This window comes from Cladophialophora immunda, assembly GCF_000835495.1.
Source record: "Cladophialophora immunda strain CBS 83496 unplaced genomic scaffold supercont1.1, whole genome shotgun sequence".
Lineage (NCBI taxonomy): Eukaryota > Fungi > Ascomycota > Eurotiomycetes > Chaetothyriales > Herpotrichiellaceae > Cladophialophora > Cladophialophora immunda.
This window is the reverse complement of record NW_015622541.1, coordinates 5621962-5646019: the sequence shown is the minus strand read 5'-3', so window position 1 is coordinate 5646019 and position 24058 is coordinate 5621962. Positions and strand designations below refer to the sequence as shown.

At 53.2% G+C, this 24058-nt stretch overlaps 11 protein-coding genes across 12 annotated transcripts; 3 read left to right on the top strand and 8 right to left on the bottom strand.

Moving 5' to 3' along the window:
• Positions 1–360: 360 nt before the first annotated feature.
• Positions 361–1227, bottom strand: PV07_01651 (uncharacterized protein; the record flags this gene model as incomplete). Its single annotated transcript, XM_016388197.1, has 1 exon — positions 361–1227. One exon carries the CDS (start codon positions 1225–1227, stop codon positions 361–363), a length of 867 nt encoding a protein of 288 aa, XP_016255125.1.
• Positions 1228–2490: 1263 nt separating this feature from the next.
• PV07_01650 (uncharacterized protein) lies at positions 2491–3472 on the bottom strand (the record flags this gene model as incomplete). Its single annotated transcript, XM_016388196.1, has 4 exons — positions 2491–2746; positions 2827–3041; positions 3115–3252; positions 3371–3472. The coding sequence occupies 4 exons, from the start codon at positions 3470–3472 to the stop codon at positions 2491–2493; spliced, it is 711 nt and encodes a 236-aa protein (XP_016255124.1).
• A 638-nt stretch (positions 3473–4110) lies between these two features.
• Positions 4111–5397, bottom strand: PV07_01649 (uncharacterized protein; the record flags this gene model as incomplete). Its single annotated transcript, XM_016388195.1, has 2 exons — positions 4111–5292; positions 5347–5397. The coding sequence occupies 2 exons, from the start codon at positions 5395–5397 to the stop codon at positions 4111–4113; spliced, it is 1233 nt and encodes a 410-aa protein (XP_016255123.1).
• Positions 5398–5774: 377 nt separating this feature from the next.
• Positions 5775–6600, bottom strand: PV07_01648 (uncharacterized protein; the record flags this gene model as incomplete). The annotated part of the gene is made up of 2 exons (XM_016388194.1): positions 5775–6380; positions 6430–6600. 2 exons carry the CDS (start codon positions 6598–6600, stop codon positions 5775–5777), a joined length of 777 nt encoding a protein of 258 aa, XP_016255122.1.
• Positions 6601–7659: 1059 nt separating this feature from the next.
• PV07_01647 (uncharacterized protein) lies at positions 7660–9282 on the top strand (the record flags this gene model as incomplete). The annotated part of the gene is made up of 1 exon (XM_016388193.1): positions 7660–9282. A coding segment is annotated over one exon (1460 nt), but the record flags the coding sequence as incomplete, so codon positions are not given.
• Positions 9283–9467: 185 nt separating this feature from the next.
• PV07_01646 (phenylalanine-tRNA ligase, alpha subunit) lies at positions 9468–11780 on the top strand. The gene is made up of 2 exons (XM_016388192.1): positions 9468–11040; positions 11090–11780. Exons 1-2 carry the CDS (start codon positions 9566–9568, stop codon positions 11181–11183), a joined length of 1569 nt encoding a protein of 522 aa, XP_016255120.1. The 5' UTR covers positions 9468–9565; the 3' UTR covers positions 11184–11780.
• Positions 11487–12626, bottom strand: PV07_01645 (40S ribosomal protein S21). Its single transcript, XM_016388191.1, has 2 exons — positions 12454–12626; positions 11487–12226 (listed from the first exon to the last, which is right to left on the bottom strand). The coding sequence occupies exons 1-2, from the start codon at positions 12483–12485 to the stop codon at positions 11992–11994; spliced, it is 267 nt and encodes an 88-aa protein (XP_016255119.1). The 5' UTR covers positions 12486–12626; the 3' UTR covers positions 11487–11991.
• Positions 12627–12895: 269 nt separating this feature from the next.
• PV07_01644 lies at positions 12896–16012 on the bottom strand. 2 transcript variants are annotated; one of them, XM_016388189.1, is made up of 10 exons: positions 15934–16012; positions 15824–15861; positions 15404–15757; positions 15329–15344; positions 15058–15273; positions 14737–15002; positions 14675–14689; positions 14443–14619; positions 13922–14391; positions 12896–13875 (listed from the first exon to the last, which is right to left on the bottom strand). In XM_016388189.1, exons 5-10 carry the CDS (start codon positions 15188–15190, stop codon positions 13329–13331), a joined length of 1608 nt encoding a protein of 535 aa, XP_016255117.1. In that variant the 5' UTR covers positions 15191–15273; positions 15329–15344; positions 15404–15757; positions 15824–15861; positions 15934–16012; the 3' UTR covers positions 12896–13328. The 2 variants fall into 2 exon arrangements, with proteins under 2 accessions (XP_016255117.1, XP_016255118.1); XM_016388190.1 differs by lacking the exons at positions 14737–15002; positions 15058–15273; positions 15329–15344; ... (1 more) ...; positions 15824–15861; positions 15934–16012 and having other exon boundaries at positions 14675–14710.
• A 370-nt stretch (positions 16013–16382) lies between these two features.
• Positions 16383–18171, bottom strand: PV07_01643 (uncharacterized protein; the record flags this gene model as incomplete). The annotated part of the gene is made up of 3 exons (XM_016388188.1): positions 16383–17007; positions 17068–17897; positions 17956–18171. 3 exons carry the CDS (start codon positions 18169–18171, stop codon positions 16383–16385), a joined length of 1671 nt encoding a protein of 556 aa, XP_016255116.1.
• Positions 18172–19012: 841 nt separating this feature from the next.
• On the bottom strand, positions 19013–20353 carry PV07_01642 (uncharacterized protein; the record flags this gene model as incomplete). The annotated part of the gene is made up of 3 exons (XM_016388187.1): positions 19812–20353; positions 19364–19757; positions 19013–19268 (listed from the first exon to the last, which is right to left on the bottom strand). Exons 1-3 carry the CDS (start codon positions 20179–20181, stop codon positions 19013–19015), a joined length of 1020 nt encoding a protein of 339 aa, XP_016255115.1. The 5' UTR covers positions 20182–20353.
• Positions 20354–22435: 2082 nt separating this feature from the next.
• Positions 22436–23908, top strand: PV07_01641 (uncharacterized protein; the record flags this gene model as incomplete). Its single annotated transcript, XM_016388186.1, has 1 exon — positions 22436–23908. One exon carries the CDS (start codon positions 22436–22438, stop codon positions 23906–23908), a length of 1473 nt encoding a protein of 490 aa, XP_016255114.1.
• Positions 23909–24058: the final 150 nt, after the last annotated feature.

The window sequence follows — 24058 nt, the reverse complement described above, 5'->3', positions numbered from 1 at the left end:
GCGCAGGTGGAGACGGCGGCCCCTCGACCCGTATCGATAGCGCCGATAACGATAAGCCTGGAAGGGAAGGTCATCCGAGAAATCCGGAACCCGGAACATTTACTCCAATCCGCAGGCAGCTCGTGCAGGTTCTCTACTACCACCATCCATTGACGTTCCTCACTGTCGACCGCGTGGCTCGCTTTTGGACGCAGATGTTTATCGAGATTCACATGTCAGCGGACGTAATATCGACGCTACTGGCCATTCCTCACATCAGGCCACTTTACTAGAGGGGAGAAAAGGGAAAGAAATCGGACGACATGTGAAAGTCATCATCAAATGGCTGCAACCACCAACTCTCTGACCTATAATCCCGTGTCAGGACAAAGCGCTCCTCAGCATATCCTTTTCCACAATCTCCTGCTTCCTCGCAACCAGCTCATCCAAGTCCCAGTTGGCCCAAGCCAGTCGATTCGCCAGAAAGGATGCTTCCTCGCTTGCAGCCCAGACGACAAACTCGGCCGCAAGCTGGGGGTTCGTTGGTGTGAAGAAGCTATCTAGCCCAGATTTGTCTGCCATTGCAGTCTTGACAAACCCGGGATGCACGGAAATGATCCTAGCCCCGCCGGGTAGTACTGTCGTCGCTTGAATGTCCACGGTTATCAACTCCATCATTCTCCACATTGCAGCCTTGCTGGCGCCGTATGCTGAGAGGAACGGTACAAGGAAGCTGTAAGCGCCGAGGGTGTTGATATTCACCACAACGGCCTGACTCGTTGCGCTTTGCTTCGCTCGTGCTTGTAAGAACTGCTGCAGGACGAATGCAGTGCCGAGGACGTTGACTTCAAACGATCGCCACCACTCCTTCAGATCTGCACTGACAAAATTCTCAGGATTGGCCAGGTATCCGGCATTGTTGATCAGCACATCGACTGGCCTGTCCAGTGAAGAAAACATGGCCTTGACTGAGTCCTCCGATGTGATATCGACAGTGCGGTACTCAACCATGGTTCCGGGATACACAGTCTTGATCTCCTCGGCTGTGGCCCTCAATTTCGACTCCGTACGGCCTGCAAGGACGATACTGGCCGCGTGTGCTTCTGCGAAGGCGCGTGCGATGGAGGCCCCTATGCCATACCCGCCGCCACTTATTAAGACATTCGTCGACGCAAACTCCGAAGCCAACTTGGCGGGCGACAGCCTGCCATATGGTTCGAAGTGCTCGACTTTGGTGCTAAACGTCATGGTGTTCTCGTCAAAAGATATTATTTCTTCGGTGGAAATGAATGCACGAATTATGATCTCTCCAGGCGCTGTGCCTCTTTAGCTAAAGTTGTACTCCTTTCTATCCCTTCCTTCGAGACGCTTCTGCAATTGATGTATGTAGATAGACCTTTCCTCCAGAGGTCAGATTGGGACTTAACTCCACTCACAACGCCGCCATAATAATCAACCCGGCTCTCCTCAGCGACTAGCTGAAACGACAAAACAAATATATGCCTGGAGAGGTTCCGTATGACTGCCTGTATTCGGCACGACAGAAAGACAGGTGAGAATGGCGGCCCTTGCTCATACTTACTAGGTACTACCTCTCCACACCGATAGTACCTAGGTACGAATAACAAATCCTGGACAAGCAGCCACCTTCCAAAGCCCAACTCTCCACCTGCAAGGGGCAGGGCATGTTGTCCGAGCCAAACGCAAGAGCCGCGACAACGTCAGCTTCAGCGCTGCCGTTGTGCGACAAAGTCTAGAACGACTGATCAGGAAGCTCGCCTTAGCCCTCGCCCCTCATGAGTAGCCTACGCAGACGGAGGGTGGAGGGTGGTGAAGCTCCGGCGTTCCGCGGTAGAGTCCTAAACAACCACCACCCCCTTTTCTCATGTGGAATATCTATCTTGGTGAGAATGGTCTGGGGTTATTAGCCCACGTAGATGGGCGCCGGGAGACGGCCGAACGGTGCCTATCAGTAATTTGCCCCGTGCGTACGCGTCAATGGGGACAATCAGATTTCGGCTGGCGCAGTCTAATCCAACGACGGAAGGTAAGTCCAAGGGGTGTCCAAAGAGCTTTGCCTCAAAAGGAGGAGGACGGGAAATGTGTTTGGGCTCGTCCCATTCGAGTCAATGTACTGAACCCCTCGAGGCTTGCTTTCTTCGCTCAGGCAATCTTATTTAGCATTGTGAGAACGCGGCAACAGCCATTGGAAGAACCGATTCTATATCCAGAGGTTGAAATGCATCCCTGACCGTCCACCATATCCACATAAACTGATCTAAGAGATAGCCTTGTCGTCTACGCCTGTGTCAGCGCTGGGGCTGTCGTCTCATCCTATCCCTCTCTTTGATATTTGGGAATCTTCACAAACAGCAACGCTAGAACCACGGCCGCCCCTGCACTTCCAACCCCCAAATACAGCGCGTGGCGGTATCCCTGTACAACCTTCGTTCCATGGTCGTCCGTATATGCCTCCACAGTCGCAGCGAAGCCAAGCCCCGTGCTCAAGTCCTAGGATGACAGGGCCCCAACCAAAGAGCCAGCTATGCCTTGGTGCTTCCTCTTGACAGCGTTGGAAGCGACGATTTGAGCGGCTGTCAAGATGACATCTGGCTCAAAGGAGACAACTACCAGGGACGGGAATGTCTGCGCCCAGGAGGTTTGTCGCGAAGATTGCGTGGCGATAAGGATTAAGCCGGTACCTGTATCCAGGGATCCAAGGGCCATGATATATCCGTCCAGGAACGCAAACACCGGTAGAACAAGTCTGAGCATGCTCGAAGCTCAAGAACACTCTGGCAGGAGGACTCACTCTGCTGGAACATGTCGAACGATCCTACCACTCACAAACGCAGCGAGTGTTCCACACACGGCGAGTGGCTAGTATGGGCGCCGTTCAGCAACAGGGAATATTCACGGACACCGACATTCCACACATGACGAGGTGAGTACCAGATGTGAATCCCCACGGCTGCGACTGTAAAGAATGTCACAGTTATCATCGGTAAGACAGAAGGAGCTTTCCAAATATTGAGAGGCAAGTCTGGCTGGCTTGCATAGCCCTACACAATCTGTTAGGTATGACACTTTTGGCTGTATTTACACTTGCTGACATGAAGAAAAACAGCTACTTACATGGGAGTGGCAGGACAAAGGGTCCGGGGAAATGCTTAACCCGGCGGCATCTAGAGGCGCCATGGCACCGAAGATACTGACTTGACTCCGTAAGTTGAACAGTGCATCAGAAGGAGGGTAAAGACTCCCAACCTGAAACTGGAACGTGTCATGCAGTCAGCAATGCTTCAAATGTAAGTAGACCCGGTACGCCGACCCGGGGCAAAAGAGCCATAAGTCCACCTCAGCACCAGCTCGATGAACAGGGAGTACTCACATTTCCCATGCCTCCCCCTCCCGGCGGGAGGGAAGTGATAGTCAGCAACGCGAGGGCGCTGAGAACCATCAGTGCTCCTCCAATACCCGTCAAAGGTCGCATCGTGCAAAGAGCGATCAGGTTTCTCGTAAATCCCGAGACTAACGAGAACACACTAACCACGATGCTCCGGCGAGTAAGACAGTATTTTTGTGGCCAGTTATCATACCCAAACGACCGCCCACGAGCACGAATGCGCCCTGAGTCAAGTTGGCATGGAACGCATCAGGGGAGATTCTAGAAGAATTTGCTGTCGACTAACGGATACCTGACAACATTCCATGCCGACTGATGTTTGGTTGCACCATGGTCTCTTCCGATTGTGAGTGCGCTGTTGGCTCCCATAGGGCATCATCTACAGAGGGTCAGGCGACATCTTTCAAAACGAGTTCTGACATGTAAATACCTGCACGAACTGTGTGAGGACAATAAAAACGGCAAGGACCAAAAACCACGTCCCCTGCTGAGCCGTGGCCCCTCCACTTTCGCATTAATAGAATCTACCATTGTCGAAACATGTTCGGCGAGATTGAAAGCGCCAAATCCTTCCTTCTTGAGGCTCTCAGGCCGGCCCGAGTTATATAATTTGACAATTTGGGTTCTTGCTGGCTGCTGTTTTGTTAGTAATATCTTTTTCTCGGATGCTCAGTGCCGTGGGCGGGTTTTTTTTGTGGATTTAGTCCTAGTCGCAGTCAAACCTTTCACTGGGCTTCACCCATATGCACTGCGGAATAGACTATAACGTCGTTGACGATGTGTTTCGAGAAGCCCATACCATTTCCTAAGCATATTGCCTGATCACACAGCTTTTGCATGAATCTCTCGGTGTCAATAATGACGGTCTGGATATCTTCGTGAGGCGAAGAAGCTTGGGAACCATGAGTCCTGCAACCCTTCGCCTTCCCGGAGAACAGTCGCAGTTCAAGCCTGTTTCCCTCAAGTCTCGTCGTCCCTTTCTGAGCCAGATAGTCTTCGATCTCTTCAGCGCGCACGATGTCGGACAGGATACCTTCGAGTTCAAGGTCATGTTGGATGGCAGTGGCAAGACTCCGATGCTTTTCGCTGCCAAAGAATTCGTTGTCAGGAAGCTCTCTGGACGGAGGAGCAGGCCCATGTATTCTCTCGCAGCTTTCCTCGGACATCTTTTCGAGCGCAAGCCTAGTAAGAAATAGAAGGTTCCACTTGGTTGAGTGACGAAGGCTGAAGCGGTGGACTCGGTGAGACCAGGGGTTTCGTTTGTCCTGCGGGTCATCGCAACGCAAAGCCTGATAATTCCTTAACATCCCATAATGGAGAAGTCTCTTGTACAGCGAACCTTCAGAAAAGGAGAGCTCTTCGATGTTCAAATAGTCTGCAGAAAGCACAGGGTTCAGAACAGGCATTGATATTATTGCTGGAGATAAGAATTTTTGCATGTTGTGCGAGAGTGCCGGCTGCGATATGGCAAGTGTCTGGGAACTAGCCTTAGAGCAAGGCGGACGGCGTAAACGTACAACTTCATACGTTGCACCAGCAGTCGAAGGCAGCTTCGATGGCCCTCGGCTGGCCAACTGGAGATCAGTGTCGTTAGCGGCTTGTCGAGTATCGTCTGAAGTTGAGCTTAGAGCCTGATCTTGAGGCCAGGAGATGTCTTCGTCGACTTCGGCCGCCAGATTCCGGAACTTCTTCACGGCTTCGTGATAAGCTGTTCCTAAATCTCCAGAATCATTATGAGTAGGAACAGCCATTGACCGTGTGACTTGGTCCCCAAAATCCAGAAAGGTATTGATCATTCCTTGGACAACGGATTCCAGCTTTTCAATTCTAGCCTCGTTGTCAGCCAACGTTTGCTCTTGTCTGTGCCGGTAGCGGCGCTGTGCGGCTCTTCCTCGAGCTCTTCGTAGCTGTATTCGAGACGATGTTAGCGTCTATAAGTTGACACATGGCAGAGTACATACAGTTTCCTCTAAGTTGGCATTCTGGTCAACTTTTAGTGGCCTCCCACGCATGTTGGGAAGATCTGTCACTCAATCGAACAGCAAAGATCTGGCAGAAATGTGGTGTGACTGTCACCAAAATTTGCTGATTCCAAGAAAAGTGTCGGGGCAGGCATGGATATATTGACAACAGGTTCTTATGTGGGTCGATAAACTGGACTCAATGATCGACTTGAACAAGCCTCGCATAGCTGATGTTTCAATATTCCAGGTACATGCCTAGTTAAAGACACCGGGCGTTTTCCTTTGGTGCAAGTGCTGATGGCCCAGGCGTGTTAGGTATTAGTAATCGGAGCACTACCGCGGCCAGACGACGCCCACAATCGACCGGGGGGCTCCAACACAGAGAAGCGAAACATCAGTGTTCTCAGGATATGGGAAAGCGACATTCAAACTTCACCGTAGGTATGAGTCGTTACGGCGTATAACATCATACCAAATTCGTCTACGGACGACAGCCAATTATCGATCTTTTTCTGTCGCATCGGCGCTGGAATAGGGTCATGCTGTGGCCAGAGATCATTGATGAGTAGCTCCCCGTCGCTCCAGAGGCCTAGCTGTTGATTATACGCCGTACTCCAAGATTGACGATCCCGTGCATTCCATAGAGTCTTGCTCGCGGGAGCTGGGAGCCCAGTTAGCTCTACGGCAACAAAGGATGGCGAGCCCACGCTGAAGTTGACCAGGTTGTCAAATAGATAGGTAGCGAAGAGTGTTCTTCGTTTTGCGGAAGCGACAATCCATGATTCCCAGTCGGGCCGGCTGCTGGTTGTCTCGGCAGGACAGAGTGTTCCTCTGCTTGCGAGATCGCCTGCTAAATCTTGGAGTTTGATCATGATATCTTGTTCAACCAGGCTGGCAGCATTCGCTGAGGAGAAGAGCATTATGGCGTAGAGAAGGTAGCCCTGTAGTATAGCCAAGAGTTCCAGGTGGCCGGAAAATGCACGCTGCTTGCCTCGTTTCAGCCTCGGATCTCCACTTGAGAGTGATGGTACCTGCCTTTTGAAATATTCTCGACATTTCCTGCCCGATGACCTCTCGAACCATCGCTGCGCTCTCAGGAGTCTGTGCCACCCACATGCGTGCGATGTTCATGCAATTTGCCAGTGGCTCAGCAATCCGAAATGCATTTTGAGTCCAGTGAATGAAAGGGGGGAGATTCTCAGTCAGGAACATTCTAGGATAAGATTTGAACACACGCGTGACGAACGCCATCGTTGATGCATGAAACGGCTTCGGCCTCTGGTCCATGGAAGGCAGTAGGCTCTCCAGCCAGCGGCCGCGGATTCTGTGCTCGTCCACGGTGCATACTAAATGGATGTTGTCGAAATCTAGCACCTCGGTAGGGATACTTTCTGTAGCAAGCGACGTCGAGAGCCAGGAGCCGCTGATAGCATCTGGAGAAAGCTGACCCGGAGTGACTTCGTCGACGACTTTTGCGTCGGCGTAGGTGCAATCAAGACTTCGATTGCTGCACCTGGTGCAAGAGGGTCTTCTGAGGTCGCACCGTACTTTTGATTTGTAGCAATGATTGCAGGACTTCTTCCTGGGTATGGGTTCCTTCGGACTCATGACGGAATACTCAGGGGCCAACGAGCGCGACTGGTTTCTCGACCGACCTGGAACAGCGACGCAGGGAGGCGAAGACACTTCGGAAATCCGAGGATGGAGTCACGGGTCGAGCTTTGCCTGTTTGGGAATCGTCCCACTTCTCGGCTGAGTTGCCTCGGGAATGTTCATATCTCGCTGCTTTGACTCTCGCCACCTGCCCTTCGTCTCCTGCTGCGCAATTGGAATATCGGTCTTGTTCTTGACACCACCATCTCGGTACCTAGGTAGGTATGACTCCCTCGACCTATATTCAATAAACTGCTAGCTATTTCGAGCCTGTCCGCCAGTCGCTCTACATTCCACAATCCAAGTGCCTGGAACAGAGGCTAAGAAAGATGCGGTTCTCATTGACCTACTTTCGAGTCGCGTCTCATCAACTTCGCCAAGGATATATCGAACCCTCGGCAGGGATAGAGGGTATTCTGGCCCTTGAAGGCGACGGAGATCTCTGTGGTGAGTCTTGTATAGCATGCGTCAGGTAGGTACTGCTTCGGCATTCCCCGGACTCAGCCACAAATGGCTTCTCCAGTTTCCCCTTGTCTCAGGCTTCGGGATTCCGATCATCCCTGTCCACGCCGAAAATAGTGTTCGATCGAGCCTTTCGCGGGCATATATGGTCGGCCAACACCTGAGCAATATCCTGTCTTTCTCAACATCAAAACAAAATGTCTCAGACCGAACCTATAACACAGATTAGCTCCTCGGAGCCTTACACAATCTTTACAATCCCACAAAAAGCTCTCATTGTCGCCATCGTTTCATTCGCAGCTACGCTTTCCGGCTTTGCATCGAATATCTACTTCCCCGCTCTCCCTCAAGTCGCCAAGGACCTATCAGTCACTACCACCCTCGTCAACCTCACTGTGACATGCTATTTGATATTTCAAGGCCTGTCACCTACTCTATGGGGCTCATTATCCGACACCAAAGGCCGCCGCATTACCTACATGTGCACACTCGTCATATTTCTTGGCGCATGTATAGGACTGGCAGAGACACGAAGCTACGCACAACTGTTGGTACTTCGCTGTGTCCAAAGCACCGGGAGTGCCAGCACCATTGCATTAGGTGCCGGAGTCATCGGGGACATCACCAAAAGGGAAGAGAGAGGTGGATACATGGGTATCTTCCAAGGAGGGCTTTTGATGCCCGTTGCCATCGGTCCGGTAATCGGCGGTGTCTTAGCCGACAGGTTGGGCTGGAGATCAGTATTTTGGTTTCTGACGATCTATGGCGGAGTCTGTGTCCTCGTCATTGCCCTGATCCTGCCTGAGACGCTAAGGTCGATGGTGGGAAACGGATCGGAAGAACCAAAGGGCTATGCGATGTCGCTTCTGGCACTGTACCAGAGAAAGAAGCATTTCGAGCAAAACATTGTCCCCTCCGCAGAGGACGAAAAGCCAGCGCCGAAACGCATCGACTTCTTGGGTCCGGTAAAGATTCTATTCCAGTGGAATACCTTTTGCGCGATATTCTGCGTCGCAGTCCACTACACAGTATGGCAAATGGTTCTCACCGCCGTTTCCACACTCGTCCAGCAGAAATACCACACATCAGAAATCCAAGTCGGTCTAATCTTCCTCTCCAATGGAGCAGGATCCATTATCGGAACCGTTCTGGTTGGCAGATTCTTGGACCGTGACTACCGGCGGATTTTACGCAAGTATGGTGGCGACGAACAGCGAGTGCCCATTGAGAAAGCTCGGCTCAGGACCGTGTGGATTTGGAGCGCCCTTGAATGTGTCTCCGTGCTGGTTTTTGGGTGGACCGTCGACCAAGGTGTGCATATTTCTGTGCCCATTATCTGCTTTTTTGTCCTGGGGTGGGCGGCCATTTCACTGCAAAGCGTGATCTCGACCTACCTGGTTGACATCCATCATACCCAGAGCGCTTCTGCGACGGCTGCCCTAAACCTCGTCCGTTGTTTGCTCGGCGCAGGTGGGACTGCCGTGGTTGGACCTCTGATCAACAGTATTCATGTTGGCTGGACCTTTACTTTGTTGACGGGTGTCATGCTCGTACTGGGAGGTCTTATTCTGGTTCAAATCATGTTCGGGAAGGCCTGGAAGCAGAAAATCGAGCAGAACTCGGCGCCTGCATTGGAAGAACAGAGGAATGTCTAGAGAACGCTGGCCCCTGAATATGTCGGGTACATGATCCGAGCCGGAGGGAGTAGACCGGGTAATAGTGACTTTCAGTGATGGACAAGGGGTCACATGCATACCGACTCACACTGGGTGGGAGTATAGGTCGGAAGCTGTGCCACGCTACATCTGCCACTTAGAGGAATAGCTTTCTGTATACAATAGAAAGAATAGATTAATTTGTCTTCTCTGCCGCCGAACCGCCTATTCTGAGACACAAGACTGGGTACGACTGTGAGGTTGGACTGCTAAAGCGGCAAGGATGCTGCCCCAATCAAGACCAGACCCGCTGGCCGCATTTTGGAGTCATTTCTCTCGAGCCTTGGAGTCAGAACCACAGTGAGCACAACCACATTTCTTCTTGTGACTGCCCTCTCCTCTTGCCCTTGCTGTCCTTTCCCCAGGTCCCTCCGGCGGACGCAACCATGGCAGAGGATTTGACCGCGAAAGTGCTTAACGTCCTGAACTCTACAGACGGTCCCGTCGTCACATCGGAAGCCTTCCCCAATGCCACCTTCGTCAGTGTCAAATCCGCTGTCGACAAATTACGATCGAGAGATTTCATTGAAGCAGAGCAGATTGATCGGTTAGAACTTGTTCTTACAAAAGAAGGTCATGATATCGCAGAAAATGGAAGCAATGGCGCCAGGGTTTTCGAGGCTGTCCGGGCGGCCGTGGAAGGACTGAAGATCAAAGATTTACCCGCTGCTGTGGGCGACGCAAATGTGGCCAAGTTCGGTTCGGGAGATGCTTTCAAACTCAAGTGGATCAAGAAAGATGGGGACACTCTCAAAGCAGTTGCGGATAAGATCCAGGACGAGGTACAAGAACAATTACTGGAGATCCAGTCCAGGAAAGCCCTAAGCAACCCCAAGGTTGTGGCAGACTTCAAGAAGAGGAAGTATGTGGCAGAGCAGAAAACAGTCACCTTCAAGATCTCCAAGGGCCCTAAATTCTCGACAGAGTTTGTCAAGGAAGAGGCGGATCTGACAGCAGAAATGTTGGCCTCCGGGGCATGGAAGACCGTGCAATTGAAACCATATAACTTCAAAGCAAAAGGTGCACCCACGCCATCCGGAGCTCTTCATCCTCTCAACAAAGTGCGGCAAGAGTTCCGAGAGATTTTCTTTGAGATGGGGTTCGAGGAGATGCCGACAAATCGCTATGTGGAGACCGGTTTCTGGAATTTTGACTCTCTTTTTGTTCCTCAACAACATCCCGCCCGCGATCTTCAAGACACTTTTTACATCTCGGATCCTGCCAGAGCTGATCCCCCTCGAGCAGATCCCGAGCCTCCAGCTCCTGGGGAGAAACCTACACCTTCGCCCTCCCATAAGAGAACGAAGTCGAAGGAAAAAGGCTTGGACTTCAAAAAGTACTGGGACGATGTCCGTGCCGTGCATGAGAACGGGAAATTTGGTTCAATAGGCTACAGATACCCGTGGTCTGAAGACGAGTCTTTGCGTCTGGTTATGCGAACTCACACGACGGCAATTTCTGCATACATGCTTCACAAACTCGCCCTGAACCCTCGGCCGGCGCGGTACTTCTCCATCGACAGGGTCTTCCGAAATGAGACGGTCGATCAAACACATCTGGCAGAATTCCACCAGGTGGAAGGCGTGATTGCTGACTGGGGTCTGACACTGGGTGGACTGATCGGTTTCATGGAAGTCTTCTTCGGCAAGATGGGTATCAAAAACCTGAGGTTCAAGCCCGCATACAACCCCTACACAGAGCCGAGTATGGAAATCTTCAGCTACCACGAGGGATTGAAGAAATGGGTGGAAATCGGAAACAGTGGCATGTTCAGGCCAGAAATGTTGGAACCGATGGGCTTGCCAAAGGATATGCAGATATATGGTTGGGGTTTGAGTTTGGAGCGACCTACCATGATCAAGTAAGGTTCTGATCCTCCGGGTTGCGAATGTGCTAATGATTGTGAACAGATATGGCGTCAACAACATTCGAGAACTTCTGGGGCATAAAGTCGACCTCAACTTCATTGAACAGAATCCTGCTGTCCGCTTACACAAAGATTAGAACATCCCTCACAAGCGACAAATCAGCATGTACGAAGATCGACGAATCCTACGCGCTCAAGATGTGTTGCAAGTGAAAGAGAGCATTACCAGAACAGGTTCTAGATTCCAAGAAGAGAAGGCTAGAAATGATACCCAATTACTTCTTCTCCCTCTGCCCCTTATGTTTGCCTCGTTCCCCTTCACTTCTATTTCTGTTACAAGCGGTCAATTTTCTACCGGCACATCAAGGCTTCCTCAGACTCAATCTACCATGACTGTGGAAGTAGAGATATAATCGTACATACAACAGCCGAATATTGAGCCCTAAACGCCGCCTTCTGAAGAGCTGTGATTTATTTCCGAGGTTGAGAGTCAGAGCACAGATACGGGCGGCACATTCGTCTTTTTGTTGGCGAAACATATAGATCCCCCACCGTTGTGACAGAGATGAAGAGCCACATGTGTGTGTGGAGTGTCCTTGAATTGGGTTTTCATTTCTGGGCCGTCCCAGTCTGCAGTTCTATCATGCTGGTCACGCAGATTTACCGTGTCCGTGCCCTGCGACCAAGCAAGCAAATTCTCTTCTTCGCCATGCGGAATGCCATGCATCCATCACCGTCCCACAATAAACATAATGTGTCTTTGGAATGTGCTGTGCATTGCGCTGCTCGCCCAAGAGCCCTCGATGGGCAGGTCGGGACCTCAATTGAGCCTCCTTCCGTACTTTTCCCTTGCCCCCCGAATAACACTCTCTGTGCGCTCTTCACAAGCTCATGTTCCGCCTTCGCCACGCCTCATCCTCATCCAGTGACATGCACATTGTTTGTTTATCTCGTGGCCTGCGCGCTCCAGACACTCTTCAAGAACCCGTCCTTCTGCGCCAGCCGGTTGAGGCTGTCGTCGCTCTCGGCGCGGGACCGCACGAACCCGCACAGCGCGTACACCTGGTTCTCGCCCGTGTATCGGCCGTTCTCGTCGACCTTGCCCACGGAGATCTGCACGCTGGCGTGGTCCTTGGCCTTGATGATGCGGTTCGTCGCGCTGCACTTGCGGGGCACGTAGCTATACAGAAAGGAAGAACCTGTGGTCAGCCGCCAAATTTGGAAAGCTCGAAATGGAACGGAACAATGAAATGCGGAGGGGAAGAGATGGGTCGCAGGATCTGGCTGTCTCTTCGCCCAAAGACCCTTTTTCTGTGGAGGGTCGGTTTTGGGGCCGTGAAGAGAGAGACACAGACAGATCTGAGAGGGAAGTGAAAGAACTTGGAACTGATGAATTGGGGACCTTACAGATCGACGATTTCGCCCTTCTCGTTCTCCATGGTTGCTTGGTTGGTGCTGGGACCCGAGTGTCTTCTTTCTGTTACAAGGAGGGGAGGTGTTGGTGTGTCGAGGTAGACGATGAGGGTGGGAGAGTCTCGTTGGTTGTGTGGGCTTTTTCTTCAATCTCGTCGACAAAGGCGCCGCGGGGAAAATAATCGAGAAATGTGCGCTTGGGGCGGATCGGAGTCGCTGGCTCCGCTCTGCCAAGATATTTGCACTTACTACGTCGAGAGACGCGCCGTAAAAGTACTGCGGAGTAAATTATCCAAAGCGGATTTCTGAGCACTTCTTAACAGAGCCTCGTGAAGCACTACACCACGGCAGTCAAGGAACGTTCCGTATCTCTTGTGACTCTGGTGACACAGTGAGATAATCCGATGGGATGTCAGCCAGCGCTGAGAGGTATTATGTCATATTCGTCCAAGTACATTTCTATCTTCGCCTTACTCGCAGCCGTCTCTCGCTTCTGGTGGAGATGCCATCCAGGAACCCTCTATCGTGCACAGCCTCGTGAAGAACATTGTATTCATTTGCGTCACTGGCCATCATGTTGGCAACAGCCGCAGCTCGATCGTGATCAGGCGGTTATAGTCAATGTGTGCATGACGTTAGAGGTACTCACTCCTTGATCTTGCAGAGTGAAACCAACAGGCCAGGTTGATTTGCATTTGTACTCACGTCGGTGTCGGAATGTACTCATTCACGCGTTATCATTTTTTGGTCTTCCTCGTCTTGAGGGCTTCGACAGGTGACTCAAAAACGCCATCAATCACCCCGATCACCTGATGAGGTATCGCTTGGAGTCAAATGTGCTGTCTCGCCGAGCTGGTCCTTTGAAGCCTTCACCATGGTTGTTGATTCTCGAATGGCAAGATGACTGTGTTGAACAAGTCTTCAAAGCTGAACTGCCCGGCGCCCACTGACAAATGAGAGACGGGACCGCCGAGTGCTGCAGCCGGCACAGAACCTTCAACTGCGGTTCGTTCTCCCGCAACGTGAACCTGCAAACCTTGTGGTGAATGAATTTCAGCTCTGTCAGGGCCCGGCAGCAGACTACCATTCGTGTTCGAGTCCATGAGACTTGGCCTGTTGGTGCTTGGTTCGCCGAGCAATAAAGACACCGTTTGCTGTCCTGGAAATGCGGATGAACCACTGCGGTCTGTTTGGAGCCTGAGTATTTCGTTCCGATGATACTCCCTTGCAATGTACGTAAATTCGGAAAGGCGAGAAGTTTGCATCGCGGCCTCGGTCACATGCTCGAGGCGGCTAAAGTATCCAGATGCCATGTCTAGAAAAAGCAGGTTGGTTTTGGCATCTGGACCGGTAGGGTCTTGAATGACCAGGTCAAACAGAATCAACATGGCGGCGAGAGGCATAGTAGCCAACGCCCTGTCTCAATTAGCGTTTGCTCGGACACAAATAGTTCAGTGCTCACCAGAGCGACGTATACGCTTTGAGATCAATCAGACTCGTGAGTTCCAAGATCGCTCTTGCAGCGTTCCGAAGCATGACCTCGCCGGTGCCAAAGTCTGACAGATCCCCTTCGATCCCACAGTGGATCGCCAGCCTCGCAAGTGCGATGACGACGCTGTGGTAAGAAAAGTTGAGATGTATCAACACTGCGCGGGACTGTGGACCTTGTCCGTCTGGGATGCCAACAATATTGTCCGGCCTGTATTGGGCAGGAATGCTCTCCTTCCAGGCGTGAAGTGCTTTATAAACACTCTGGATCTTGGTCTGCTTCTGGTCCACGGTATACATTGTCGCCTTCACGGAGAAAAGTTCCTCGTAGCAGACCGACAACAACCTTGCCAGTCGCGTGCTACTCAAGAACCAGTCATGGCTACTCCGTATAGGGTCTGTCGTCGTTGGCGGCAGACAATCGATATCAAAATCGGCGATGAGCTGGCTAAACAGTGAGCTCTAGTCCCCACGCAGAGGGCGCTTATAACATACAGAAGTCCTCGAGTTCTGGAAACACCAAGATTTCTCGAGCTGGTATATCACCCAAAAAATTCTGGATTCATCGACCCGATCCGACTTGTGCAGTTGGAGACATCTCGCCAGCCTAGCAGCTTCTGAAAGAAGGTCCTCTTTGAACTGGAACGAACTCATGTTCTGGGAGAAGATGGCCTGGGGTTTGGTCAGCTTTCCCTCGACAGTGATGAAGCCACCGAGCCATTCGTACCATTGCGGTCACAGTCTTCCCTCTGTCAGCAGCCACCTTATCTCTGGCAGGACCTCACGCACCTGTACATGTAGAAGCGTTGGCATTGGACCCAAGGTTTTCGGGAAACACTCCCGCGCCTTCATGAAGAAGTGCCATGCCAGACCTTTCCCTGGGAAGAATGCCCCCCTGCCATGGTACTGGCAGCCGAGAGCCAGTACAGTGTTGTACAGTGCGGACCATTCCGGGTGGTTGCGCAAAAGCTGGCCAAATTGAGGTTTGGAGACTTCTTCCAGAAATGACGCCTGATCAAGAAATGGATACACCGGATGCACGTAACGAAAATATGCTGAAAGAATGGGTATGTCAGCAAGTCCGTGGTCCAAGAAGAAGGCAGATTTCACCTTGGATGTACTCTTCCCTCAAGTTCTGGGACAGGTCAGCATCTCTGCGCAACACTGCCGAACCTGGACTCCAGAAGATCTTGGTGGCGTTTTCAAGACGCTCTGTCACGACCGAGCGCATTTCGTCGATCATCTGCCCGACCTTGCCATGACCGAGAACTCGTGCCAACGACTGCAACCGAGACTCGGTAAAGACACAATAGCTCGAACATGTCACTTCAGCACTTGTCAGATAATCAAGCCTTACGATCGGGTTGGGGCCGTTGAGTACCATGGTGTTCATCGGCCTAAGATACTCGTTCAGCATGGGGCCGTATTGTAAAGAGCCGGGTGTGGTCGAGCTCACTTCAAACAGCCTCTTCTGGTATGTCCTTTTGCCCACAACGCGTCGGTCATACTGGAGCAATTGATCAACAAAGAGGTTGCTGTCACTCGGCGCCGGGGGCGTGTGTTGTATGGCCTCAACATTGGGATCTGCGTTTACAGACACAGGATCCGTGGTGTTGTGTTCTGTTTCGGGTTGGATATGCCAGACATGGACTTCTTGAAACTGGGATCGACTCGGCCGTCCATCTTCACCTGCAATCACAGCCTCTCCTCAGTATCTTCTCCCGGTTGTCACATCTTTTCCATTCGTACCATTTCGCCGATGTCGATGTCGCCTTTTGTCGCGGGAAAAGTGACAGTTTTCCCGCCTGTTCTGTAAGCACGCAGCTAAAAGTCAGAAATGGAAGCAGCGCTATTTGAAGGGGAGAGGAGTTATTACCTGGCAGTTCAAGCAGGCTGCATTTCCTGGCGCCCGTCCTTTCAAGAGTCAACTAAGAGCCCCGGCACAGACATACAGTGTAGCTTCGTCAAGCACTGGTAGGGGCTTACTGCAGCGAACTTTCCTGGTGTGGCAATTCTCACATGTTCGCAGGAAATCGTCGGTCGACATGGGAAGACATGTGTGTTGATGGAGTGGAGAGTTATGCTTGATCAATCAGAAAATAAGAGAGCGCAGGCCAGTCTCCCCGCGTTCCCAAGCCTAGGTATGTGATCCTGTACCTGCGGGACTCGAAATCAGGGGCTCGCGGGGCTTACGGGGGCCCTCATCAGGCTAGCGAGGCCCAGAGTCAAGATCTACAAACGCGGGAGGCCCAAGTTGCCGGGGGTCTTTGCCCTCCTTTCCCGCTCTTCGGACAGAAGCGGCCTAACAGCGAAAACGAGCCGGGATCTGCTCAAGTTGACTCTTAATCATGAAGCCATAAAGCTGCGAATGGTTTCGCACGACAAACTACCCACAGAAGGACGCCAACCAATACAGACACTGAACAAAATACCCTCTACCACGCCTTTACTCTCTTCAGCGCCACTTTGAGGCCGTCCCTCGGTTTCGATGTGATGACCCCAGCAGGGACAACCTCCTCATCTGGGTTGAGCAGGGCCCATTCAAAGGCCCCAGCAAAAGCAGCCACCAGGGCTCTCAGCTCTGCTCGTGCGAAATTCTGGCCGATGCAACTTCTTTGGCCGTGAAGGAACGTCAGAGTGGCATAGTTGGTCGACGCGCCTCCGGTCTGGTTTGGCTTTCCCGACTCGGGGTCGATCCATCTCTCTGGCTTGAACTCGTGCGCGTCCGGGCCCCATAACTCGGGATCATTGTTCACGGCCCAGGGCGACATGATGAACTTGGTGCCTGCGGCAACTGGGTGGCCTATCAAGGTAGTGTTTCGCTTGGTTGTCCTCATCGTGACCGGCACGGCGGGCAGGACGCGGAGGCTCTCACTGCAGACACCGTTGAGGAGAGGCAGCGACTCCAGCACCGAAGCTATATTCGTGTCCTGAGAATCGGTGGGCGAGAATCCATTTGGAATTGCTGCGTGGATTTCAGCGCGGAGACGGGACTGAATGTCGGGGTGAAGCGCAAGAAGGTATGTTACCCATGTGAAGCTCGAGGAGGTCGTCTCATGGCTAATTGGTAATGTTAGTGATCAGTTATCGTCGACGGACTTGTCGGGGACAGACACTCACCCAGCTGCTATGATTGTCAAAAGTTGGTCTACCAGCTCATCATCCGAGAATATGTTTGACTTGATCAACGAGGCCAGGGTGTCGATTGCTTGGTCTTGCGAACCCTTCATTCTTTCCCGCTTTTCTCGCACAAATTGCCTGCATATGTGTCTCAATTGGCCATTGAGCGTATCATAGCGTTGGGCGACAGGGCGGCAGAGCAAGGACGCAAGCTCGTTGCTCCCAAGCAACGACACCGCTGCATGGATTTGTCGGCCCACGGAAGGGTGCACCAACTCGTCATATATCTTGACCATCTCGTCGTCCGAGTTGCCCAGCGTGTTGAAATCTCGGCCCAGGCCCGCCACACCGATAATGTCCAACGTCGTCTTCGGGGCGTAATACTCAATGTCCACGGCTCCAGACGGCAGGTTCTCGGCGCCTCCGTGGCCCCGGGCTGGCCCGAAGGCTTCGGCGTCGATCACCCGGGTCATCTTGACGGACTTCTCCCAGAACAGGTTGTACAGGAGCTTGATCTGGCGGAACGCGAAGCTGGGCATGCTGTGCTTGCGCTGGTGTTTGTGCTGCTCGCCTTCGGCCGCGACCAGGCCGTCGCCGATCAGGCGGCGGAGAAAGACCCGGTCCTTGTCTGGCTTGGGGAATTCGTACGATCGGGTGACCAGGATCTCGGCCAGGGCCTTGGGGCTCGTCACCAGCACCTGGTCGGCATTGAGGAAGCCTTTCAGGCGGATGAGCCCGTCGTTGGGGACTTCACGGGTAAATCTCTGGTAGTCCCCGCCTCGTGGGGCCTTGAACTGGGACAAGGCGTGGCCGATGATGGGATAAGCGCCCTGGAACGCAGACATCAATCTCTCCGCCCTTAGATTTTGCTCTATGGCTGAGACATACCTCTGCAACCGGGAGATCTCGGAGCGGGCTGACGAAGTTTGGATAGATCAATATCAGATAGAAGAGCCACAATGCAAAGTTGAGTAGCGTGAAGCACAGAAAGGCCGGGTTGAAGCCGTCGACGGGGGAGTACTGCGGAGCCACCGCAAGCAACACCACCGCCTGCACCGCCGCAGAAAATACCAGCAGCAACGGCGTAGGAATGCTGAAAGCCATTGTACAGGACGAGACAGCAAAGGGAAGAGAACAATCGATACAACAAAGATGGAATTCCTATATGTTGTTGGGCTGTACAGAGTCCTCTTAAAACCTTCACGTGGGTAGATATTCACAACGACGAATACGATATACGACATTCACTCCGTACGGGTACGGTGGATGAAATGGTTTAAGCGGAATCGTCGACTACGTGGTCCCGTCAGCCCAGGTCGCAACCTTGCAATCCAGAGAGGTCAAAATAGAGCCGCGGCATCAAGTGCCCCAGACGGGCTGACGGTGCAAATTTACACCGGCTCCCCGCATTCTTGGACCGCAGAGGGATCTCTGTAGATCTTGTGTCTAGGGCATGGGCACATAGGCTTTTGTCATCCCTTTTGGGTATGAATGAGACGTATCGGACGGATTTTCTACCCACTGTATGGGCAGGCTTCGGCCACCATCCCACAAGGCCAGGTTGCCCAGACGAGCAGGGCTTGCGAAGTCCGGGACCGACGAATAAGGTCAGATTCACCGCCGACCTCCCTCGGGCTGTGTTGGACAGAGGAAGCTCTGATGGCATTTTTCTAGGGTTTGTCGGTGATACAGCGCCCAAAGGAGCGAGTGAAGGCATGGAAATTACCCAATTTGGGCGTCGTGGAGACGAGCGGCTGTGTGTACTACCGAACCACTTTACCTTAAATCTTCTTACCCCAAGGCTGTTGATTCGAGCGAAGTTGGTACGTTTTATGAGCGAGAATCCTTGCGGTTTCTATTTTATACAGCCGTGTTCCCAAGGGCTAGACCTGCATTTCTCTTCAACTTGATAAAGAAAAAAAAAGGACGAAACCCCCTCGGCGCCTTAAGCTCCATTACGTTTGAGCATTTTCGTCACGCTGCCTCGAACCGGCACTTGGATCCAAAAGGGCAGGGCTCGGATGAGTGCCGCGTTGGACAAGGAAGCCGGGAGGATGACCTGTCCACTGCTGCCAGACATGATTTGCTTGACGATGGCATCCGCGACCGTTTCGACGCGAAGAGCCGACCGTCGAAAGCCCTCGTCGGCATCTTGGAGCGGCTGCGTCATTGGCGTAGCAACCCAGCTCGGGTGGATGATGCTGTTGCGGTGCAGATTAGCCGATACAGTCCTCCAGATGGGGATCATGCCTTGCCAATCTCGAGGGCATTGGTTCAGATCTCAAGATTGACGTACCTAGTGCGGACTTTGGGAGCGTTGTACAAGTATTTCAGCTCCTGACCCAGCCCCTCATGAAAAGCGAGGGCGCTCGCTTTGGAGCACGCGTAGTCGACCATGGCCCCGGCCGCCACGAAGCTGGCCATGCTCGCGACCGTGACAACGTGACCGTGGTTCTTGCGAACCATGTCCGGAAGGAATTCCTTCACGAGAACGAAGTGGCAGATGGTGTTGACGTCGAACGTGCGCCGGACGCTGGCCTCCGACCCATTCAGGATCGGGCCTCCTTCGCCCACGCCTGCATTGTTGACGAGCACCGTCGGGTGTCCGTACGTCTCGCGGATTTGGTCGGCGACTTCTCTCACTGCCTCCGAGGATGTGATGTTGACGCGGAAGAAGGCGACGTTGGGCGCTGCACCGGTCCCCGTTAGTCATGTCAACTCGTAAAAGGCTTCGGTATACACACGCAGTGGCGTCTTTGGGGCATTGACGTCGAGAATGATCACCTTGACACCTCTCGCCGCCAGGCCTGCAGTCACTTTCTCGCCGATTCCGCTCGCGCCCCCCGTGACCACGACGAGTTCTTTGCTTCCATCCCAGCGGTCGCTCCGCGTCCAGTTGTTGATCGCCAGCCGTGATAGGAAATTATTCGCCTTCCTCAGGATTCCGAGGATGAGAAGACAAGCAAGCGCTTTGGCTGTTCGCGGCGATTGAATCGCACTTATGATGCTGGGAGGGAGCCGCTCGAGAAGTGATGGAGGAAGCCTGGGCAGAGAATACAACAATGTCCCGGTAAACAGTGGCTCGAAGGCCGCTGCTCTGAAAATCGATACCATCGCGGTGAGGTCAGGCAAGCTTTTTGTGTACGCAGCGTATGCTTCCCTGGAGGAGCCTTTGGGGCTCGTGGACGTCGTTACTCCAGAATTTAAACGGTCCGCTGTCGCGACGAGGCTGTCGCATTGCACACAATAGCGCTCTTTAATGACGTCTGTTCGAGGCAACACAGACAATCATTCACAAGGACGAACCGAGGCCGGAGTCAGGGGTATGGGCAGAGGGGTTTATCTAGTAAGCTTCGGACATCGACCCAGAGAGGTTAGACCGGACCGGCTCCACATTGAACCGGTTGAGATCAGGCCCTCATTGGTGGCCTTGTTCGAGCAGTTAAACGAAGAACGCATTTGTGCTCGTATGCACTCCGTACCCTGACCGCGGGGGTGAGAACATTTGCGAACAGTTCTTGACCCTGCAAATGACCGTCAGCCCAGTCTTCAAGGTGGAAGAGATGGCCCACGCGATAATGAAGTGACCTCTAGCGTTGAAGCAAGGCTGCTGCACCTCGACAATCAACGCACGAAGGCACGTTAGGGTTGGGGGTATCCACGAATTAGAGCAGGTCTCTGCATAGCTGGGAGTGAAGCAGTAGAGACACCCATCACAAATACGGCATCCATGGCTGGCTTGATGTGTTCCGGTGGAGTTTCTGACGAGAGCACAGGTGCACACGGATAGAAAGGACCTAGAGAAGGTACCCGATTTTGACATATTCCTCCCGAAGACAGATACAGGGGTTGTTTCCAGATGCCGCCCTTTTTCCACTCAGTGCTCTCCATTAATTCTAGATACCGATTACAGCGTCATGTTGCCCTTCAGAAGGCTTTGGCAGTAGCGAGCTCTTATTACGTGACCGTGGTTACTTAGCGAACTATTCGGCGTGCGGAACGAGAAATACTGAAGAGACAATATCGATCGAATCCCCGGCTAGGTTCCGCGATGGGTCTAACATCCACAATTTCACTGAACACAGCAACCTTGTTGTATCATTGCAGAGCTTCGCAAGGCCGACAAGCTTGCTAAGGCAAGGCATTGGGAGGAGAGTGCCAAGGACGGCGATACCTCGGTTGGCATTTGCAGGGCATAATTTCCAACGCAAAGATCGTAAATGAACCACCAAGAGCGACTGCAATAATCAAGAGAAGATGCGGAGACGGGCCCCTAAGGCTCCAGCGTCCAGACAGGCATTGCATTACATTTTGAGATACTAGAAGATGGGACGTTACTGGACATTGGCACCCCAGGGGCCTAGATTTGACGCGTCCTTGTGATGAAGACGAGCAGATACGAGATGGTCAGTGGTATGGAGCACAATCCATCCGGTCGTGCACATCTACAGATCCTGTGTGAAAAAGCCCAGTCTCGGTGGTTCTGAAGGATCATGGGAATCTGCCTAGGCTTCATCATGAAGGGAACGTCTCGGTCAAAGGTCTGATTGGGATTAGGCTCGGTCATTGCCACTCGGGAGTGTGTGCATTCGGCTAAGAGGATGGTAATTCAGAAACACTTCCATTCCGGCTTGTCTGCTAACCGCGGTGTCGACCCTCGTGAACTTGTCTTGTAACCGCGTTGTCCACCTCTTACTTTGCTCGGACGAACCCAGCGCGCCGGCTCAGAGCCATCCTTGTCCTGGTAGATAGGTGAAGTCAAAACGATCCATGTCGACCACGAAAGAGCGGAATTGCTCGTCGTTCTCTGGCGCAACTCTTCGCGCTTGCACAAACATATAAGCGCCCACAGAGTTGTGTGACAGCGACACAGGTCTTCAGGGCAAAAGCAAGGAAGATCCAAGTGCGGAATCTCCAGCTTCCGGAAATCCCTTGCCTCGTGCCTCTGGAGGTGGGTCGGCGCCTCGTATTCTCCAGTTCTCGCAGAATCTAGTGGCTAATGACCGGCAATCCTGAAAAATACTAGTCTCCGGTCAGAAGCAAGACCTGTGCAGAGGGCCGCATATACCAGGCACTACTGGTATCTAAATGATGGGTTTTCTGATACCGGCCTGTTCCGACCCAATTTATACTGGAGCCCCCCAGTTCGCCATCGATCACTGCCGTCCGTGTCGTCTCATTGGGTCCATGTTGCCTGTTATGCCTCGGCCCAGACACGGCCAGGCTCTGGGGCTCCAGATTCAGGAAGACAAAGAAAAAGACAGATAGATATCAACATGGCGTGCCGCAAAAGGTGAGCAACTGACCTTGGTGTTCTACCTCGATTGATCTCGTCGCATCCTGGACTTCCCCACGAAATTCCTCCACAATGCACGTTCCCACCCCCGGAAGAGAGAACTTTGTCGATGTCCTCATCATCGGCGCCGGCATATCTGGGATCAACGCCGCGTACCGGATCCAGTCCCAGCTCCCAGATCACAAGTATGTCATCCTCGAGGGTCGAGGCGAAATGGGAGGCACATGGGACCTGTTTCGCTACCCCGGCATCCGCTCCGACTCGGACCTGTTCACCTTTGGGTTCGCCTGGCACCCGTGGAACCAGAACAACCCCATCGCCGAGGCGTCTGCGATCAAGGCGTACATGAACGACTCGGCGCGCCTGTTCGGCATCGACCGACACATCCTGTTCCATCACAAAGTCCTCTCCGCCTCGTATTCGTCCTCTGACAAGCTGTGGACCTTGTCGGTGGAGTACAAGGGAGCCGTCACGACCTTCGTGACGAGGTTCCTGGTCTTCGGCACGGGCTACTACGACTATGAACAGCCCCTCAAGACGGAAATCCCTGGGATCGACCAGTTCCAGGGACCCGTCGTGCACCCGCAATTCTGGCCCGAAGACCTCGACTATTCCAACAAGAAGGTCGTGATCATCGGAAGTGGCGCGACGGCAATCACGCTGGTGCCTTCGATGGCCAAAACCGCGGCCAAGGTCACCATGCTACAACGCAGTCCGTCCTACATTGTGTCGATGCCCAACCGATCCAAGTCGATCTTCCACTCGATCCTGCCGGGGCGGATGGTGTCGCTCCTCACCCGCTTCCAGCTGATCGTCAAGACGCGGCTCTTCTACCTGTTCTGCCGGAACTTCCCCAACATGACGAAGCGGATGCTGCTGCGCGGCGTGCACCGACAGATCCCCGAGACCGTAGCGGTCGACCCGCACTTCTCGCCGCGCTACAACCCGTGGGACCAGCGCCTGTGCCTGTGCCCGGACGGCGACTTCTTCAAGAGCCTGAGCAGCGGCAAGGCGGAGGTGAAGACGGACCTGATCGACGCGGTGCAGGGCGACGGCATCCGCCTCAAGTCGGGCGAGACGCTGCCCGCGGACATCGTCGTGACGGCCACGGGCCTCAAGCTGCGGCTGGGCGGGGGCATCCGGGTCGCCGTCGACGGCGCCCCGTTCGACCTGGCCGGCAAGCTCATGTGGCACATGGTCCTGATGCAGGACCTGCCGAACGCCGCGTTCCTGCTGGGCTACACCAACGCCTCGTGGACGCTGGGCGCCGACGCCTCGTCCCTGTTCCTCACGCGCCTCTTGCGCATGATGGACCGCAAGGCCGTCGCCGCCGTCATCCCGCGCAAGGACGCCGGCGCCACGATCCAGCCCCGGAAGTTCCTCGACCTGAACTCCACGTACCTCAACGCGGCGGAGAAGGACCTCCCCAAGACTGGCGACCGCGGCCCGTGGAAGGCCCGCACCTACTATCTCGCCGACCTCATCTTCTCCAAGTACGGCCGGATAGGGGAGTCTTTGGAGATGGTGAAGGCTAGTTCCGTATGATACTCTTTTTTTTTGTGGCTGGGGAAGAAATGACTCGGTTCGGGCGCCTAGATGGTTCTGCTTATGTTAAGCTCTTGAAGGGTATTCTCTGTATAAGAAAAGCATGCGTTGTATCTCTCGATGTTGTGGTAGATTTGATATTTGTCAATC